Source organism: Ranitomeya variabilis, chromosome 2 (genome assembly GCF_051348905.1).
Source record: "Ranitomeya variabilis isolate aRanVar5 chromosome 2, aRanVar5.hap1, whole genome shotgun sequence".
NCBI classification, from domain to species: Eukaryota; Metazoa; Chordata; class Amphibia; order Anura; family Dendrobatidae; genus Ranitomeya; species Ranitomeya variabilis.
Genome location: NC_135233.1, coordinates 197,261,454 through 197,280,990, shown reverse-complemented (window position 1 = coordinate 197,280,990; position 19,537 = coordinate 197,261,454). Strand labels below are relative to the sequence as shown.

The 19,537-nt window shown below is 48.6% G+C and overlaps 1 protein-coding gene across 2 annotated transcripts in view; it reads left to right on the top strand.

Annotated features, from left to right (window-relative positions):
* ARL13A (ARF like GTPase 13A) overlaps nucleotides 1-19,537 on the top strand; it is a 126,371-nt gene that overhangs the window by 52,944 nt on the left and 53,890 nt on the right. For both annotated transcript variants that reach the window (XM_077292343.1, XM_077292344.1), the window contains one exon: nucleotides 18,580-18,829. In XM_077292343.1, coding sequence (XP_077148458.1) covers nucleotides 18,580-18,829 — 250 coding nt within the window. The remainder of the gene's footprint in view (nucleotides 1-18,579; nucleotides 18,830-19,537) is intronic.

The window sequence follows — 19,537 nt, the reverse complement described above, 5'->3', positions numbered from 1 at the left end:
TCATAATTTCGCTCGGCGGGCGAAAATTTTCGAGAAAAGAACGCACATGGTCTCATCACCGAGCAATCGGAACTTCTCTGCGACAAAACCGCCCCCGCTCCGATCTCTGAAGCATCAACTTCGACCTGAAAAGGAAGTGAAACATCAGTTTGGCGCAACACAGGAGCAGAAGAAAAGCGGTGCTTAAGCTCCCGAAAGGCCTCCACAGCCGCCGAGGACCAATTGGAAACATCAGCACCCTTCTTAGTCAAATCCGTTAGAGGCTTAACGACACTTGAAAAACCAGTTATAAATCGACAATAGAAATTAGCAAAGCCCAAGAACTTCTGAAGGCTCTTAAGGGAAGTCGGTTGCGTCCAATCACAAATAGCCCGAACCTTGACAGGATCCATCTCAATAGAAGAAGGGGAAAAAATATACCCCAAAAAAGAGATCTTCTGAACCCCAAAAATACACTTTGAACCCTTTACAAACAAAGAATTGGCCCGCAAAACCTGAAAAACCTTCCTGACCTGTTGAACATGCGACTCCCAGTCATCGGAAAAAATTAAAATATCATCCAGATACACAATCATAAATTTATCCAGATATTCACGGAAAATATTGTGCATAAAGGACTGAAAGACTGAAGGGGCATTAGAAAGACCAAAAGGCATTACCAGATACTCAAAATGGCCCTCGGGCGTATTAAATGCAGTTTTCCACTCATCTCCCTGCTTAATCCGCACCAAATTATACGCACCCCGAAGGTCAATCTTAGAGAACCACCTTGCCCCTTTAATACGAGCAAACAAATCAGTCAACAGTGGCAAAGGATACTGATATTTGACTGTAATCTTATTCAACAGCCGATAATCAATACAAGGCCTCAGGGAACCATCTTTTTTACCCACGAAAAAAAAACCTGCTCCTAAAGGGGATGAGGATGGACGAATATGTCCCTTTTCCAAGGACTCCTTAATATACTCTCGCATTGCAGCATGCTCTGGCACAGACAGATTGAACAAACGACCTTTAGGAAATTTGCTGCCAGGAATCAAATCTATAGCACAATCGCAATCCCTGTGAGGAGGGAGCGAACTAAGTTTAGGCTCCTCAAAAACATCACAATAGTCAGACAAAAATGCCGGAACCTCAGAGGGAGTAGATGAAGCAATGGAAACCAAAGGTACTTCCCCATGAACCCCCTGACATCCCCAGCTTAATACGGACATTGTTTTCCAGTCAAGAACTGGGTTGTGAGTTTGTAACCATGGCAATCCAAGCACTAAGACATCATGCAAATTATGCAACACAAGGAATCGAATCACCTCCTGATGGTCTGGAGTCATACACATAGTCACCTGTGTCCAGTATTGAGGTTTATTCCTAGCCAATGGTGTGGAGTCGATACCCTTCAAAGGAATAGGGACTTCCAGAGACTCTAGACTACACCCACAACGCCTGGCAAAGGACCAATCCATAAGACTCAGGGCGGCGCCAGAGTCCACATAGGCATTCACATTAATAGATGATAATGAACAAATCAAAGTTACAGACAAAAGAAACTTAGACTGCAAGTTGCTAACTGCAAAAGACTTATCAACCCTTTTAGTGCGTTTAGAGCATGCTGATATAACATGAGCAGAATCGCCACAATAGAAACACAACCCATTTTTACGCCTATAATTCTGCCGTTCACTTCTGGACAGAATTCTATCACATTGCATATTCTCCGGTGCCTGCTCAGAAGACACCGCCAAATGGTGCACAGGTTTGCGCTCCCGCAAACGCCAGTCAATCTGAATAGCCATTGTCATGGACTCATTCAGACCTGTGGGCTTAGGAAACCCCACCATGACATCTTTAACGGCGTCAGAGAGACCCTCTCTGAAATTCGCCGCCAGGGCGCACTCATTCCACTGAGTAAGCACAGACCATTTACGAAACTTTTGACAATATATTTCAGCTTCATCATGCCCTTGAGAGAGGGCTATCAAGGCCTTTTCAGCTTGAATCTCCAAATTCGGTTCCTCATAGAGCAACCCCAGCGCCAGAAAAAACGCATCCACATTGAACAGCGCAGGATCCCCTGGCGCCAATGCAAATGCCCAATTCTGGGGGTCACCCCGCAGCAAGGAAATAACAATCTTAACCTGCTGAGCAGGGTTTCCAGCGGAGTGAGGTCTCAGAGAAAGATACAATTTACAATTGTGCTTAAAATTCAAAAAACGAGATCTATCTCCAGAAAAAAACTCTGGTATAGGAATTTTAGGTTCAGACATAGGAGCATGTATGACAAAATCTTGTATATTTTGAACCTTAGAAGCAAGATTATTCAGATTTGAAGCTAAACTCTGGATATCCATTTCTCAGCAGCTGAGATCTGAGCCATTCAGGGATTAAGAGGAGGGGAAAGAAGCAGACTGCAATTATGGCTAAACAGACTTCAGAGTAAAAAAAAAAAAAAAAAAAAGGTGTCAGAGACTTCTTTTTCTCTCCTTCTTCAGCCAATACTTAACACATTTTGGCCGGCTATACTGTCATGATTCCCAATGGCAGGGACATGGGCAAAAACAGGACTAGCTCTAGGAAGATGGAATCTAAGCTGACCGCAATGCTGAACCTAACGCACAACTACCAGTGGCCGGGGAACGTACCTGCGTTTTATCCCTAGACGTCTCGCACCAGCCGGAGATCTAGCTACCCCTAATAGAGGAAACACAGACCTGGCTTGCCTCCAGAGAAAACCCCAAAGTAATAGTAGCCCCCAACATATAATGACGGTTAGTTAAGAAGAAAACACATACGCAGTATGAATACAGGTTCAGCAAAGAGAGGCCCACTAACTAGATAGCAGAAAATACAAAAGTGGACTTCGCGGTCAACTCAAAACCCTACAAAATACCATCCTGAAATGACTTTAAACTCCGGTATCAACTCATGACACCGGAGTGGTCATTTCAGTTCACTAGAGCTTCCAGCAGCAAGATTCATATAAATGCACGCTGGACAAAAGGTACAAATGATCAAACTTATCTGACTCAGCAGACTTGGAGCAGGTAGCAAGTAACAGAGGATCTCTGGTAACATTGATAGCCGGCAAGTAAATGAGTGAGAAGCCAGACTATATAGGAAACTCCCATTTCCTGATGGGAACAGGTGCACTGGAGATAGAAGACAGAAGTCAACCAGTACCACCAGTAGCCACCAGAGGGAGCCCACAAACAGAATTCACAACACACCTCGCTTCTTATCCTTTCTTAGGGTACTGCTGCGATCAGGTGCAGGCGCGGTCCCATAACGTTCTCTCTAGTTCGCTAGGTCTCTGCCAGGATCCCACTCCTGACAAGGACCCCCCTGAGTCTCTCCCCGCAACACCCTCTGCCACAGGATGTTGCCTGTTCGATTCCCAGTCAGCTTCTCTCTAACTTCCTCTCTAACCCCCAGTTTTACCAGATTGTGAGGAGTGGCCTAATACATAGCACCCTTAGCTCCCCCTGGAGGCCAGACTGTGAAGTGTATTGGTGTCTGTGATACCTGGTCAGGTGAACTCCTTCAGTGCCATCAGACGTACCATAGACCCCCTTAGCGGCGGAGCATCAGTACTGCAATGACCAGGACTCTGAGGCGCTGCACAGGCTCCGGGACAGAATCAAACAACGCTGAGGAACGGCGCCAAGGGGGTACGAATGACGGCTGTGCTGCGTCTCATTAAGAAGGAAAGTCCCACCTCCGGGACGGTTTGAAGGTACGAGAGGACACATTTTATAAGTGTTAACTTCAGCGTTTGCAAGGAGAATAACTAAAAGAGCCACCTTGTCCAAATGCAGCATTAGTGCTGCACAAGGTGGCTCTTCCAGTTACAAACGCCTGGGGGCGACAGGTTCCCTTTAATTTCTGTTGTTGTGTCAGCGTGGAGGTGGCAGGACACATTGCCGGATACACAGCTGGGGATCAGCTGACGTTACTGAAATCCAATAACATGGCAGCAAGTGTTGACTGTGCAAACGGCACTTCCGGGCAGCAACTGGCAGTGTTGGAGGCCAGGGACAGCAGGAGGAGCAGACTTGAGTGATTGCCACACACACAGCAGGGGAGCAGCTGGCGTTACTGAACCCTACTAACACTGGAGCTTGTGTTTTTCTCTGTGCAGACAGCACTTCCGGGCAGCAACTGGCAGTGTTGGAGCCCAGGGACAGCAGGAGGAGCAGACTGGAGGTATTGCCGCACACACAGCAGGGGAGCAGCTGACGTTACTGAAACCTAATAACAGAGGAGCAACTGTTGACTGTGCAGACAGCACTTCCAAGCTGCAACTGGCGGTGTTAGAGCCCAGGGACAGCAGGAGGAGCAGACTAGAGTGATTGCCGCACACACAGCAGGGGATCAGCTGGCGCTACTGAACCCCAATAACATGGCAGCAAGTGTTGACTGTGCAGACAGCACTTCCGAGCAGCAACTGATGGTGTTGGAGCCCAGGGAATGCAGGAGAAGCAGAGTGTAGGCCAAGGCCTGCACTCGAGGCAGTTTAATATCTGTTGTAGTGTCTGCGTGGCGGTCGCAGGACACATTACCGGACACACAGCAGGGGAGCAGCTGACGTTACTGAACCCCACTAACACAGGAGCGAGTGTTTTTCTCTGTGCAGATGGCACTTCCACGCAGCAACTGGCGGTGTTGGAGCCCAGGGAATACAGGAGGAGCAGACTGGAGGTATTGCCGCACACACAGCAGGGGAGCAGCTGGTGTTACTGAACCCCAATAACACGGGAGCAAGTGTTGACTGCAGACAGCACTTCCGAGCAGCAATTGGCGGTGTTGGAGCCCAGGGAATGCAGGAGAAGCAAAGTGTAGGCTGAGGCCTACTTGGAGCAAGTTGAAAGGGAACCTTTAACCCCCCCCCAGTCGTTTGTAACTAAAAGAGCCACCTTGTGCAGCACTAATGCCGCACAAAGAAAAGGTGGCTCTTTTATTTATGCTCCTTGCAAACGCAGAACTAAACACTTATAAAATGTGTCCCCTGATACCGTGAAACTGTCCCGGAGGTGGGATTTTCCTTTGTAATGAGACGCAACACAGTCATCATTCCTACCCCTTTGGCACCGTGCGCCGCCTGCTAAGCATTGTTTGAATCTGTCCCGGAGCCTGTGCTGTTATGTTAAACCTTGGTCATGCGCAGTTAGCGCTGCCTGTCCTCTGACATCATTTGTTGTCAGGCTGACTGCGCCTGTGCGGCCGCGCTGCCCGAGATCCCGCCTCGCAGTGTCTTCTGATTTAATCACACTGCGGGCCTGGGATTCATGGGCATGCGTAGTGCCTATCTTCACCTCTCACTCATCTCCTTCCGGCTTCTTCAGACTGTGCATCGTCACGGCCGTGGCATTCGATTTGGGATCAGCCAACGTCACACAGTTTGAAGAAGGCGGAGGGAGATGAGTGAGAGCCTGAGGTGGAGATATGCACTGTGCATGCCCATGAATCCCAGGCCCGCAGTGTGATTAAATCAGAAGACACTGCGAGGTGGGATCTCGGGCAGCGCGGCCGCACAGGCGCATTCAGCCTGACACCAAATGATGTCAGAAGACGGGCAGCGCTGACTGCGCATGACCAAGGTTTAACATAACAGTGCAGGCTACGGGACAGATTAAAACAACGCTGAGGAGGCGGCTCACAGCGCCAAGGGGGTAGGAATGACGTCTGTGTTGCGTCTCATTATGAAGGAAAGTCCCACCTCCGTGACAGTTTAACGGTATGAGGGAACACATTTTTTAAGTGTTAAGTTCAGCGGGTGCATGGAGCATAACTAAAAGAGACACCTTTTCCTTGTGCAGCATTACTGCTGCACAAGGTGGCTCTTCCAGTAACAAACGCCTGGGGGGGGACAGGTTCCCTTATATTTCTGTTGTAGTGTCAGCGTGGAGGTAGCAGGACACATTGCCAGATACACAGCTGGGGATCAGCTGACGTTACTGAAACCCAATAACACTGGGTCATGTGTTGACTGTGCAGACGGCACTTCTGAGCAGCAACTGGCGGTGTTGGAGCCCAGGGATTACAGTTCAGGTGGTAGAAACATGAACACAACAGGAGACCTGGATACTGTAGCCAACCAATTATTTAATCTGGAAGAGGAGTGGCAAATTCCTGCGAGATCCAGGCCTTGTTCATTTTCAGAAAAGTAAGCCGGTCAACGTTATTGGAGGATAGTCGCATGCGACGGTCTGTTAGTACACCACCTGCGGCACTAAAGATGCGTTCCGATAATACACTAGCAGCAGGGCAAGCCAGCACCTCCAATGCATACTGGCTAAGCTCTGGCCATGTATCCAGCTTAGAGACCCAAAACTTGAAGGGGGAAGAGCCGTCTGGGAGTACACTGAGAGGGCAAGACATGTAGTCTGTCACCACCATCTGACGGAAATGTTGCCTTCTGCTGACTGGAGCCGCCTGTGATGGTGTAGACATTTGTGGCAGGCACACAAAACTGTGCCACAGTTGGGCCATACTGGTCTTGCCTTGTGCTGAGGCACTGCTTCTGCTCCCTCTTTGTGCAGAGCTTCCTCCACTGCCTTGAAGCACTGAGCTGCTTTGTAAAGCACTAGCAGCACTGCTCTCAGTTGGACTGGAGAAGATGATGGAATTCACCAGTGTGTGTTGGTACTCCCGCATTTTACGCTCCCGGTTCAACGGTGTTATGAGGCTTTGTAAGTTGTCCCGGTAGCGAGGATCTAGGAGGGTGTACACCCAATAATCAGCCGTGTTGAGAATGTGGGCGATGCGGCGGTCGTTTCTCAGGCACTGCAGCATGAAATCAACCATCTGCTGCAGACTGCCAACTGTCCCCTGCTTGAGGCGTGATCTCTGCCTGCTCTGCATCACCCCACCCTCTCTCTACACACTGACTACTGGAGATTTGTGTAACTCCCTCCTCTGGACAGATGTCTTCCTCCTCCATTGACTCCTCCTCATCCTCCTCACAAAGTGTCCCCTGCCTAGGCCTTTGTGAGGAACCACGTTGCGCTGACTGTCCAGAAGCAGATGGAATTGGTGACTCCTCATCCTTCACCTCTTCCACAACATCATCCCTTAGCACTTGCAGTGTTCTTTCAAGCAGGCAGATAAGGGGGACAGTCATGCTGACTAGTGCATCATCTGCACTCGCCATCCGCATGGAATCATCGAAGGCACACAAAACCTGGCAGACGTCTTTCATAGTGGCCCACGCAGTGGTTGGGAAGTCTGAACTGCGCGGAGTGCGACTTCTTTGCGCCTGATGCAACTGGTACTCCATTACTGCTGGCTGCTGCTCACACAACCGCTCCAACATATGTAACGTAGAATTCCATCTGGTGGGTAGGTCACATATGATGCGATGTTCCGGAAGGCGGAATCGGCGCTGCAGAGCTGCAATGCGCAATCTTGCCATGCTGGAACGACGCAAGTGAGCACACTCTAGGCAGACCTTGTGCAGCAGTGCATCAAGATCGGGATAGTCCCTCAAAAAACTCTGAACGACCAAGTTGAGCACATGTGCCAGACATGGGATGTGAGTGAGGTTGCCTAGGCCCAGAGCTGCCACCAGATTTCGGCCATTGTCACACACTACCATGCCTGGCTAGAGATTCGCTGGCACAAACCACACGTCGCTCTCCTGCTTGATGGCATTCCAGAGCTCCTGCACTGTGTGGCTTCGATTCCCCAAAGAAATTAATTTCAATATGGCCTGTTGACGTTTGGCCACAGCTGTGCTTATATCGGTCGTAACAGGTAAGCGTTCACGGGTCCATGTGGAGGTGGACTGTGACGGCTCCAGCAGCGCTGATTCTGAGGAACTGGAGTGAGGAGGAGTCAATGTGTACAGACTGGATTCCTGCAATCCTTGGAGTTGGCAGAACACGTACAGCGCCACTCTCATGATCTGTACCCGGCTCCACAACATTTACCAAATGGGCAGTGAGGGAAAGGTATCATCCCTGTCCATGGTGACTGGTCCACGCATCGGTGGTGAGGTGGACCTTGCTACTGATGGCGTTTAGTAGTGCATGTTTAATGTTTCCCTCCACATGCTTTTGCAGGGCCGGGACGGCTTGCCTGCTGAAATAAAAGCGGCTGGGCACATTGTATTGTGGGACTGCCAATGCCATGAAGTTATGGAAGGTGTCAGTCTCCACCAGCCTGAATGAGAGCATTTCAAGGGACAGTAGTTTTGCAATGCCAGCATTCAGAGCCTGTGCTCGGGGGTGGTTTGCCGAGTATGGGCGCCTTTTCTCCCATGCCTTTGCTACTGATGGCTGCAGACTGGCCTGGGAGTGTGGGGATGACAGGGAACGTGGTGCTGTGGGTGGAATTACACTGTGTCTCTGGACAACAGTGCTAGAGGTTCTTTCATGGCGATCCTGTGAGGAAGCCGAATCAGCTGTGTGTGAGCTGGAGAAAGAGACAACAACACGAGCTGAAGAGGTGGTAGGTGCCGCTGTAGGTTGGCCTAGGTCTTCAGTGTGTTTTTGTAATTCCACTGCGTGCTTGGTCCGCACATGTTTCCACATATTTGTGGTATTGAGGTTGCTGACACTTTTCCCTCTTTTGACTTTCTGATGAAACACCTTGCACTTGACAAAGCAAATGTCATCTGCAACTGTGTAAAAAAAGGACCAGGCACTGCAAGTCTTGGGAGTGCCCATTTTGGCTTTTGGAAGAGGCATGCTCCTAACGGGTGCCGAAGTGGAGGCTACAGGCACCGCAGTCTTCCCCCTCCCTCTCCCTCTTTGGGCCGTTTGGGGAATCTCTTCCTCAGAGCTGCTCCCACCACCTTCCTGTACCTCACGCCATGGTGGGTCAAGGACATCATCATCTACACTACCCTCTTCCACCAACTGCTTCTCCCGGGTAGTCTCGGCAGCACAGTACGCACCGGAAAGTGGCACCTGAGTCTCATCATCAGATGCGTACTGAGGTTTGCTGACTGGAGGCACTGGCCCACCCGTCTCTTCAGAGTCAGAGCGAAAAAGCTGTTGGGCATCACTGCATACTGCCTCTTCTTCCATTTCTCCAATACTGCTTGGCTGGCCCCCTCTTTCCAAGCCAAGAGATTCAGAGAACAGAAGTAGAGATGGCTCCTGGCCTGGGCTCTCTGGCTGCCTGGGCAATTTGGCAGTTGGTGAAGAGACAGATGGGTGCTCTTCAGTGCTCTGTGCCTGAGAGGATATGTGTTATGACCCCAATGGCAGAGGGTCTCAGGAATCAATACCAAGACTGCAAACACAAAAAACCAGCTCATAGGGCAGTGGTAACTGGGCTGACCATATATCTAATCCTAGCACCACAAATAGAAGTAGCCGGGGAACGTGCCTACGTTGGTTCTAGACGTCTCGCGCCAGCCGGAGAACTAACTAACCCTAGAAGGGAAAAGAAAGACCTTTCTTGCCTCCAGAGAAAAGACCCCAAAAGTTGGATACAAGCCCCCAACAAATAATAACGGTGAGGTAAGAGGAAAAGACAAACATAAGAATGAGCTAGGTATTTAGCAAAGAGAGGCCCACTAGCTAATAGCAGAATATAGTAAGATGACTTATATGGTCAGCAAAAACCCTATTAAAATATCCACGCTGGATATTCAAGAACCCCCGAACCGTCTAACGGCCGGGGGGAGAACACCAGCCCCCTAGAGCTTCCAGCAAGGTCAGAAATCACATTTAGTACAAGCTTGACAAAAATAGTAGCAAAGCAAGTAACTCAAAAAACAAAGAAGCAAGACTTAGCTTAATTTTGCAAGAGCCAGGACCAGCAGACAGGAGCAACAGAAGGATCTGATTACAACGATGCCAGGCACTGGACTAAGGATCCAGGAAGTTAATATAGCGACACCCCTGGACTAACGACCCAGGTGAGTGCCAAACAGAAAAAAGACAATCCCAGAGTCATACCACTAGTGACCACAAGAGGGAGCCAAAAAGTCTAATTCACAACAGTACCCCCCCCTTAAGGAGGGGTCACCGAACCCTCACCAAGACCACCAGGGCGATCAGGATGAGCAGCGTGAAAGGCACGAACTAAATCGGCCGCATGCACATCAGAGGCAACCACCCAGGAATTATCCTCCTGACCATAGCCCTTCCACTTGACCAGATACTGAAGCCTCCGCCTGGAGAGATGAGAATCCAAGATCTTCTCCACCACGTACTCCAACTCGCCCTCAACCAACACCGGAGCAGGAGGCTCAACAGAAGGAACCACAGGTACAACGTACCGCCGCAATAAAGACCTATGGAACACGTTGTGAATGGCAAACGACACAGGAAGATCCAAGCGAAAGGACACAGGATTAAGGATTTCCAATATCTTGTAAGGACCGATGAAGTGAGGCTTAAATTTAGGAGAGGAGACCTTCATAGGAACAAATTGAGAAGACAGCCATACCAAATCCCCAACACGAAGTCGGGGACCCACACCGCGGCGGCGGTTGGCAAAACGCTGAGTCTTCTCTTGTGACAACTTTAAGTTGTCCACCACATGATTCCAGATCTGCTGCAACCTATCCACCACAGAATCCACCCCAGGACAGTCAGAAGGCTCCACATGTCCCGAGGAAAAACGAGGATGGAAACCAGAGTTGCAGAAAAATGGCGAAACCAATGTAGCGGAACTAGCCCGATTATTAAGGGCAAACTCAGCCAACGGCAAGAAAGTCACCCAATCATCCTGATCCGCAGAAACAAAACACCTCAAATAAGCCTCCAGAGTCTGATTAGTTCGCTCCGTTTGTCCATTAGTCTGAGGATGAAAGGCAGACGAAAACGACAACTCAATGCCCATCCTAGCACAAAAGGATCGCCAGAACCTGGAAACAAACTGGGATCCTCTGTCAGACACAATATTCTCAGGAATGCCGTGTAAACGAACCACATTCTGAAAGAACACAGGAACCAGATCGGAAGAGGAAGGCAGCTTAGGCAAAGGTACCAAATGGACCATCTTAGAAAAGCGATCACATACCACCCAGATGACAGACATGCCCTGAGACACCGGGAGATCTGAAATGAAATCCATGGAAATGTGTGTCCAAGGCCTCTTCGGGACAGGCAAGGGCAAGAGCAACCCGCTGGCACGCGAACAGCAAGGCTTAGCTCGAGCACAAGTCCCACAGGACTGCACAAACGACCGCACATCCCGTGACAAGGAAGGCCACCAAAAGGACCTAGCCACCAGATCTCTGGTGCCAAAAATTCCCGGATGCCCTGCCAACACCGAGGAATGAACCTCGGAAATGACTCTGCTGGTCCACTTATCAGGAACAAACAGTCTGTCAGGTGGACAAGAGTCAGGTCTACCAGCCTGAAATCTCTGCAACACACGTCGCAAATCCGGAGAAATGGCTGACAAGATAACTCCCTCTTTAAGAATACCAACTGGTTCTGCGACTCCCGGAGAGTCAGGCACAAAGCTCCTTGAAAGAGCATCAGCCTTCACATTCTTTGAACCTGGTAAATACGAGACCACAAAGTCAAAACGGGAGAAAAACAATGACCAGCGGGCCTGTCTAGGATTCAGACGCTTAGCAGACTCGAGATACATCAAATTTTTGTGATCAGTCAAGACCACCACACGATGCTTAGCACCCTCGAGCCAATGACGCCACTCCTCAAATGCCCACTTCATGGCCAACAACTCCCGATTGCCAACATCATAATTCCGCTCAGCAGGCGAAAACTTCCTCGAGAAAAAGGCACAAGGTCTCATCACAGAGCAACCAGGGCCTCTCTGCGACAAAACGGCCCCTGCCCCAATCTCAGAAGCATCCACTTCAACCTGAAAGGGAAGTGAAACATCAGGCTGGCACAAAACAGGCGCCGAAGTAAACCGGCGCTTCAACTCCTGTAAAGCCTCCACGGCTGCAGGAGCCCAGTTAGCGACATCAGAACCTTTCTTGGTCATATCCGTCAAAGGTTTAGCAATGCTAGAAAAATTAGCAATAAAACGACGGTAGAAGTTAGCAAAACCCAAGAACTTCTGAAGACTCTTAACTGACGTGGGTTGAGTCCAATCATGAATAGCACGGACCTTGACTGGGTCCATCTCCACCGCAGAAGGGGAAAAAATAAACCCCAAAAAGGGAACCTTCTGTACTCCAAAGAGACACTTTGAGCCCTTAACAAATAAAGCATTCTCATGCAAAACCTGAAACACCATCCTGACCTGCTCTACATGCGAGTCCCAGTCATCAGAAAAAACCAGAATATCATCCAGATAAACGATCATAAATTTATCCAGATACTTCCGGAAAATATCATGCATAAAGGACTGAAACACTGAAGGAGCATTAGAGAGCCCAAAAGGCATCACCAAGTACTCAAAATGACCTTCGGGTGTATTAAATGCGGTTTTCCATTCATCTCCTCGCTTAATGCGCACAAGGTTGTACGCACCACGAAGATCTATCTTGGTGAACCACTTGGCACCTTTAATTCGGGCAAACAAGTCTGACAACAGAGGCAAAGGATACTGAAATTTAACAGTGATTTTATTCAAAAGCCGATAGTCAATACAAGGTCTCAAAGATCCGTCCTTCTTGGCCACAAAAAAGAATCCCGCACCAAGAGGGGAAGAGGAAGGACGGATATGCCCCTTCTCCAGAGATTCCTTGATATACGAACGCATTGCGGTATGCTCAGGTACAGACAGATTAAATAGTCTTCCCTTAGGAAATTTGCTACCTGGAATCAAATCTATGGCACAGTCACAGTCCCTATGAGGAGGCAGAACACTGGACCTGGACTCGCTGAACATATCCTGATAATCAGACAAATACTCAGGAACTTCCGAAGGAGTAGAGGAAGCAATAGACACCGGTGGGGAATCACCATGAATACCCTGACAGCCCCAACTTGACACAGACATTGCCTTCCAATCCAAGACTGGATTATGAGTCTGTAACCATGGCAAACCCAAAACGACCAAATCATGCATTTTATGCAGAACAAGAAAACGAATCACCTCCCGATGTTCAGGAGTCATGCACATGGTTACCTGTGTCCAAAACTGCGGTTTATTTTCCGCCAATGGCGTAGCATCAATACCCCTCAGAGGGATAGGATTAACCAACGGCTCAAGAACAAAACCACAGCGCTTGGCAAATGACAGATCCATAAGACTCAGGGCAGCACCTGAATCCACAAACGCCATAACAGGGTAAGAGGACAATGAGCAAATTAAAGTCACAGACAAAATAAATTTAGGTTGCAAATTACCAATGGCGACCGGACTAACAACCCTTGTTAGGCGTTTAGAGCATGCTGATATAACATGTGTAGAATCACCACAGTAAAAACACAACCCATTCTGACGTCTATGATTTTTCCGCTCATTTCTGGTCTGAATTCTATCACATTGCATCAAATCAGGTGTTTGTTTAGACAACACCACCAGAGGATTAGCGGTTTTGCGCTCCCGCAAATGCCGGTCAATTTGAATAGCCAGCGCCATGGAATCATTCAGACTTGTAGGAATGGAGAAACCCACCATCACATTCTTAATGGCTTCAGAAAGGCCATTTCTGAAGTTTGCGGTCAGAGCACACTCATTCCACTGAGTAAGCACGGACCATTTCCGAAATTTTTGGCAATACACTTCAGCTTCATCCTGGCCCTGAGAAATAGCCAGCAAGGCTTTTTCTGCCTGAACCTCAAGATTGGGTTCCTCGTAAAGCAATCCGAGCACCAGAAAAAACGCATCAATATTTGCCAATGCCGGATCTCCTGGCGCTAGCGAGAAAGCCCAATCCTGGGGGTCGCCCCGTAAAAAAGAGATAACAATTTTAACTTGCTGAACTGAGTCTCCAGATGAACGGGGTCTCAGAGATAGAAACAATTTACAATTATCCCTGAAATTCCTAAACTTAAATCGGTCTCCAGAAAACAGTTCAGGAATAGGTATTTTAGGTTCAGACATAGGACTACTGGTAACAAAATCTTGTATGCTTTGCACACGAGCAGCAAGCTGGTCCACACTTGTAATCAAGGTCTGGACATTCATGTCTGCAGCAAGCTCAAGCCACTCAGAGGTAAAGGGGAGGAAGAGAGGGAAAAAAAAAAAAAAATTCAGAATTTCCTTTCTTATATCCCACTTCTGCAATGCATTAAACATTCAATGTTGGCCTGGCATACTGTTATGACCCCAATGGCAGAGGGTCTCAGAAATCAATACCAAGTCTGCAAACACAAAAAAACAGCTCATAGGGCAGTGGTAACTGGGCTGACCATATATCTAATCCTAGCACCACAAATAGAAGTAGCCGGGGAACGTGCCTACGTTGGTTCTAGACGTCTCGCGCCAGCCGGAGAACTAACTAACCCTAGAAGGGAAAAGAAAGACCTTTCTTGCCTCCAGAGAAAAGACCCCAAAAGTTGGATACAAGCCCCCAACAAATAATAACGGTGAGGTAAGAGGAAAAGACAAACATAAGAATGAGCTAGGTATTTAGCAAAGAGAGGCCCACTAGCTAATAGCAGAATATAGTAAGATGACTTATATGGTCAGCAAAAACCCTATTAAAATATCCACGCTGGATATTCAAGAACCCCCGAACCGTCTAACGGCCGGGGGGAGAACACCAGCCCCCTAGAGCTTCCAGCAAGGTCAGAAATCACATTTAGTACAAGCTTGACAAAAATAGTAGCAAAGCAAGTAACTCAAAAAACAAAGAAGCAAGACTTAGCTTAATTTTGCAAGAGCCAGGACCAGCAGACAGGAGCAACAGAAGGATCTGATTACAACGATGCCAGGCACTGGACTAAGGATCCAGGAAGTTAATATAGCGACACCCCTGGACTAACGACCCAGGTGAGTGCCAAACAGAAAAAAGACAATCCCAGAGTCATACCACTAGTGACCACAAGAGGGAGCCAAAAAGTCTAATTCACAACAGATATGGCACTAATTGAAGTCGATGCGTTAGCTGCCATCCATCCGACAACGGCTTCAATTTGTTCGTCCCTCAGCAGCAGGGCACGGCGAGCTCCGACAAAGCTGCGCATGAAGGACTGTTCCCTGCTAAAACTGGGGGATGATGACGAGTCACCGGTGCCTGCAGCAGGCACAGAATCCCCACGTCCTCTCCCTACTCCACCTCCACGCCCATGCCCACGAGCCTTACTCCCTGCCTTCTTCATGTTGGTAGACTGATAAAGATAGGCAGAAAAGTACTAAGGGCTTAGTGTGCTTATTCCTGAACAGCTGCTAACAGGTATAAGGAACACTAATTTTATCAAGTGTCGACTAGACTTTAATATGAGCTAATGTGGCCTACACAACTGTAAAGTGGAGTGTTCGGTGAACTTTATTAACTGTTTGTTTTTTCCGCAGAACAGACTACAGAGTGAGCTGCACTCACACAGAGACCGTGCAGACAGCCGTAAATGGCACTGCAAGGCCAAAAAAAACTCCTCTATGTAATCCTATATAGTGTTTTTCCACAATCTAGCAGGATACTGATGGAAAGCTACTAATAGGATAAATTTGAAAAAATGTGCAGCAGGCTGCACTAATTGAAAAACGGACAATGGAACGGTATGAAGCAGTGACGCACCCTGAGCTGACTACAACCGGCTGTGGCGGCAGAACAGACTACAGAGTGAGCTGCACTCACACGGAGACCGTGCAGACAGCCGTTAACGGCGCTGCAAGACCAAAAAAAGCTCCTCTATGTAATCCTATATAGTGTTTTTCCACAATCTAGCAGGATACGGATGGAAAGCCACTAATAGGATAAATTTGAAAAAATGTGCAGCAGGCTGCACTAATTGAGAAACGGACAATGGAACGGTATGAGGCAGTGACGCACCCTGAGCTGACTACAACCGGCTGTGGCTGCGGACAGAATACAGAGTGAGCTGCACTCACACACACAGAGACCTTGCAGACAGCTGTGAACACCACTGCAAGGCAAAAAAAAGGTTCTCACACAGCGGTTGCTATATTTGCCTGGGTAAAGCACAATGAAGCAAATCGCTATTTCTAAACTGGTCCTCAGTCAGAACACAGCGTCCTGTCCCTAACTGAATACACAGCAGAGTGAACCCAAAATGGCGGTGGCGACTTTTATGCTGCATCAGGACATCATTTCAGCAGCCAATCACAGCCATGCCAGTAGTTACATGCCTACCATGCAGAACAGGATGTGCCCACACTTCTAATTAGTCCTCATTGGCTGAATTCTGGCTCTGTGAATTATGGGAACTTCCGATTCCGGTATCCGATATACTGAAAGTATCAGAACTCGGTATCGGAATTCCAATACCGCGAATATCGGCCGATACCCGATACTTGCGGTATCGGAATGCTCAACAGTACTTATGACCATGTGATATTTCATTTTTTACTTTTTTATTCAATTTGCAAATGGCTGCAATGAAACGAAAAGTGAAAACTTTAAAGGGGTCTGAATACTTTCTGTACCCACTGTATATGTCCCTCATCCTGGTATATATATCATCCATCCCGGTATATATGTCCCTTATCCTGGGCTCCATCCTGGTATATATCTCCTCCATGCTGGTATATATGTCCCCTAGTTTGCCGCTGATCTTTAACGAATAGAAAAAAATAAACTGTTACACTCAGCTTCCCTCTGCTCCCCCGCCGTGCAGTGTCCTCTTGTGAAGCCGGCAGCTGATTTCAGTGTGCATGTGACTGGAGCGCGTGACGTCACTGCCATGTGCCCCCGGCCGTATGCATGTCAGCTGCTGGCCTCTGATTGGCTGGCAGTGTGTATTGCCACGCACAGACCAGCTGGCGTTGGCGGACCCCCACCCACATGGGCCCAGTCACTGTCGCGGCCGTTATGCCCCTGCTCCCAAACGTGGCCTTGATCGTCAGCCTTTACAGTTTTTTCATTTATTATATATTGATATAATTCATCTGTGTTGAACTCCAGAAAATGATTGATTGTTGAGTGGGCGCAGTCCCAGGCCAGCCGATTTTGGAAATGATGTTTCCGCAGCATTTTGGAGTGAAACGTATCTGGCTGAAATCACCCAGCCGGCGTCTGATACGTGCTACCTGTGGTTAGGGCAGCACGTGTCCTCTGTCATGCTCGCCGGTGTGCCCACCCTTTTTTATTGCATAGGGGGCCCCCACACAACATAAAAAACCCAATAAATGTACCTCCTGGACTGGTGCTCTCCCCCGGTGTCGGCACTGCAGTTCCAAATGACCACGGCAGCCATCACAGTTCTGTGTGACACAAGTATGAAGGCTGCAGCTGATCAGCAATCACTTAACATAACAATGTCATGTAATCACAGGGTATTGCAGGAGCGGCGCCAGTCTGAGAGGCAAGGGATTTTTTATGTTATGTCTGGAAGGGAATCTATCACCAGATTTTTGGTATATTATATGAGAACAGCAAGATGTAGGGGCAGAGACCCTGATTCCTGTGATGTTTCACTTACTAGGCTGCGCTTTGCTGTTTCAGTAAAATCAGTGTTTTCTGGGCAGGAGATTATCACTACAGGACTAGGTGTCTCGTGTCTCCTGGTCCAACCCTGCCCCCACCACTGATTGGCTGCTTTCTGTCAATGTACATTAAAGCAGCCAATCAGTGGTGTGGGCGGGGTTATACAGGGCTTAGCATTCTGAGCTCTGCTAGAATCCTAACTTAGGTAGCTGGCCGCTCTGAGACCACAGGGGGATGGTGGATTCGGAATAAGAGGTAAATTGCACAATCCAGTAAAGAACATGAGACAGCGCTGCCAGGACAGTGTAGACACACGGAGAAACCTTCCTCTATGGACTTGTCTGCTCACGTTTCCCTCCATCAGTCATTCTGAGAACAGGAAAGTTGTGCAACACAAAGGAGGTGATCCTGCAATATCCATACAGTAGTAACTGCCACAAAATACTGCCTGTAAGGCCACATTCACACCTTCAGCATTGGGTCAGGATTTTACATCAGTATTTGTAAGCCAAAACCAGGAGAGGTGATAAATACAGAAGTGGTGGTCTAACACATTAGATAACATGAAGAACCTATTTTATTAGCAAAGGAATCTGTCACCAGGTTTTGCCTCCTAATTTGAGAGCAGCATAATGTAGGGACAGACAGTTATGTGTCACTTTTCACTTTCTGGGCTGCTTTAGGTAGTTTTAATAAAAATCACTGTTTTATCTAGCAGTTCTCTGAATACTGAGCTGTGTATATCCCCGCCCCCACCGCTGATTGGCAGCTTTCTGTCTATGCACATTGGTAACGTTCTTTGTACAATCAGTGGTGAGGGGCGGAGTAATACAGATCTCAGCATTCAGAGAGCTGCTAGATAAAACAGTGATTTTTTAAATCAAAACTGCAGCAAGCAGCCCAGTAAGTGAAATATCACCGGAATCAGTGTCTCTGCCCCTACATCATGCTGCTCTCAGATAGGGGAGCAAAAACCTGACAACAGATTCTCTTTAAATGGTACAATATGGTGCATGATGTGGTTGGATGCAGCAGAAGACGGATACATGGATTTGATACGCAGAAACCATAAGAATATTGTCGGAATAAATAAAAGGCCTTTGTGATATAAATGGTGACAGATGAAGTTTCCATGCCTCTCTCCACAGGTCCTCCAAGCCAGATGTCCTCACTCAGTGACCCCTCCAGGACAGAGCTTCGTTTTGACCACTTTGATCTCACTCTTCTGGAACTTTCCAGCGGACAAAAGACAAAGGCAAGTTGGAGGTCGTACTTCTCCCAAGCGCACGCTCTTGTTTTCGTAGTGGACGCCAGTGATCATGGACGTGTGCAGGAAGTCGCAGGTGTCCTGTCTAGTGTCCTGAAACACCCCAGAGTGTCCGGGAAACCGCTCCTAATGTGAGTAGTTCTTCCTATTCCGGGTACATTTGTGCCGCAGGGTCATCAGTATGCCGCAGAGTGATCAGTGTGCCGCAGGGTCATCAGTGTGCCGCAGGGTCATCAGTGTGCCACAGGGTCATCAGTGTGCCGCAGAGTCATCAGTGTGCCGCAAGGTCATCAGTGTGCCGCAGGGTCATCAGTGTGCCGCAAGGTCATCAGTGTGCCGCAGGGTTATCAGTGTGCTGCAAGGTCATCAGTGTGCCGCAGGGTCATCAGTGTGCTGCAAGGTCATCAGTGTGCCGCAGGGTTATCAGTGTGCTGCAAGGTCATCAGTGTGCCGCAGGGTCATCAGTGTGTCGTACAGTCATCAGTGTGCCGCAGGGTCATCAGTGTGCCGCAGGGTCATCAGTGTGCCGCAAGGTCATCAGTGTGCCGCAGGGTCATCAGTGTGCCGCAGGGTCATCAGTGTGCTGCAAGATCATCAGTGTGCCGCAGGGTCATCAGTGTGCCGCAGGGTCATCAGTGTGCCGCAAGATCATCAGTGTGCCGCAGGGTTATCAGTGTGCTGCAAGGTCATCAGTGTGCCGCAAGGTCATCAGTGTGCCGCAAGGTCATCAGTGTGCTGCAAGATCATCAGTGTGCCGCAGGGTCATCAGTGTGCCGCAGGGTCATCAGTGTGCCGCAAGATCATCAGTGTGCCGCAGGGTTATCAGTGTGCTGCAAGGT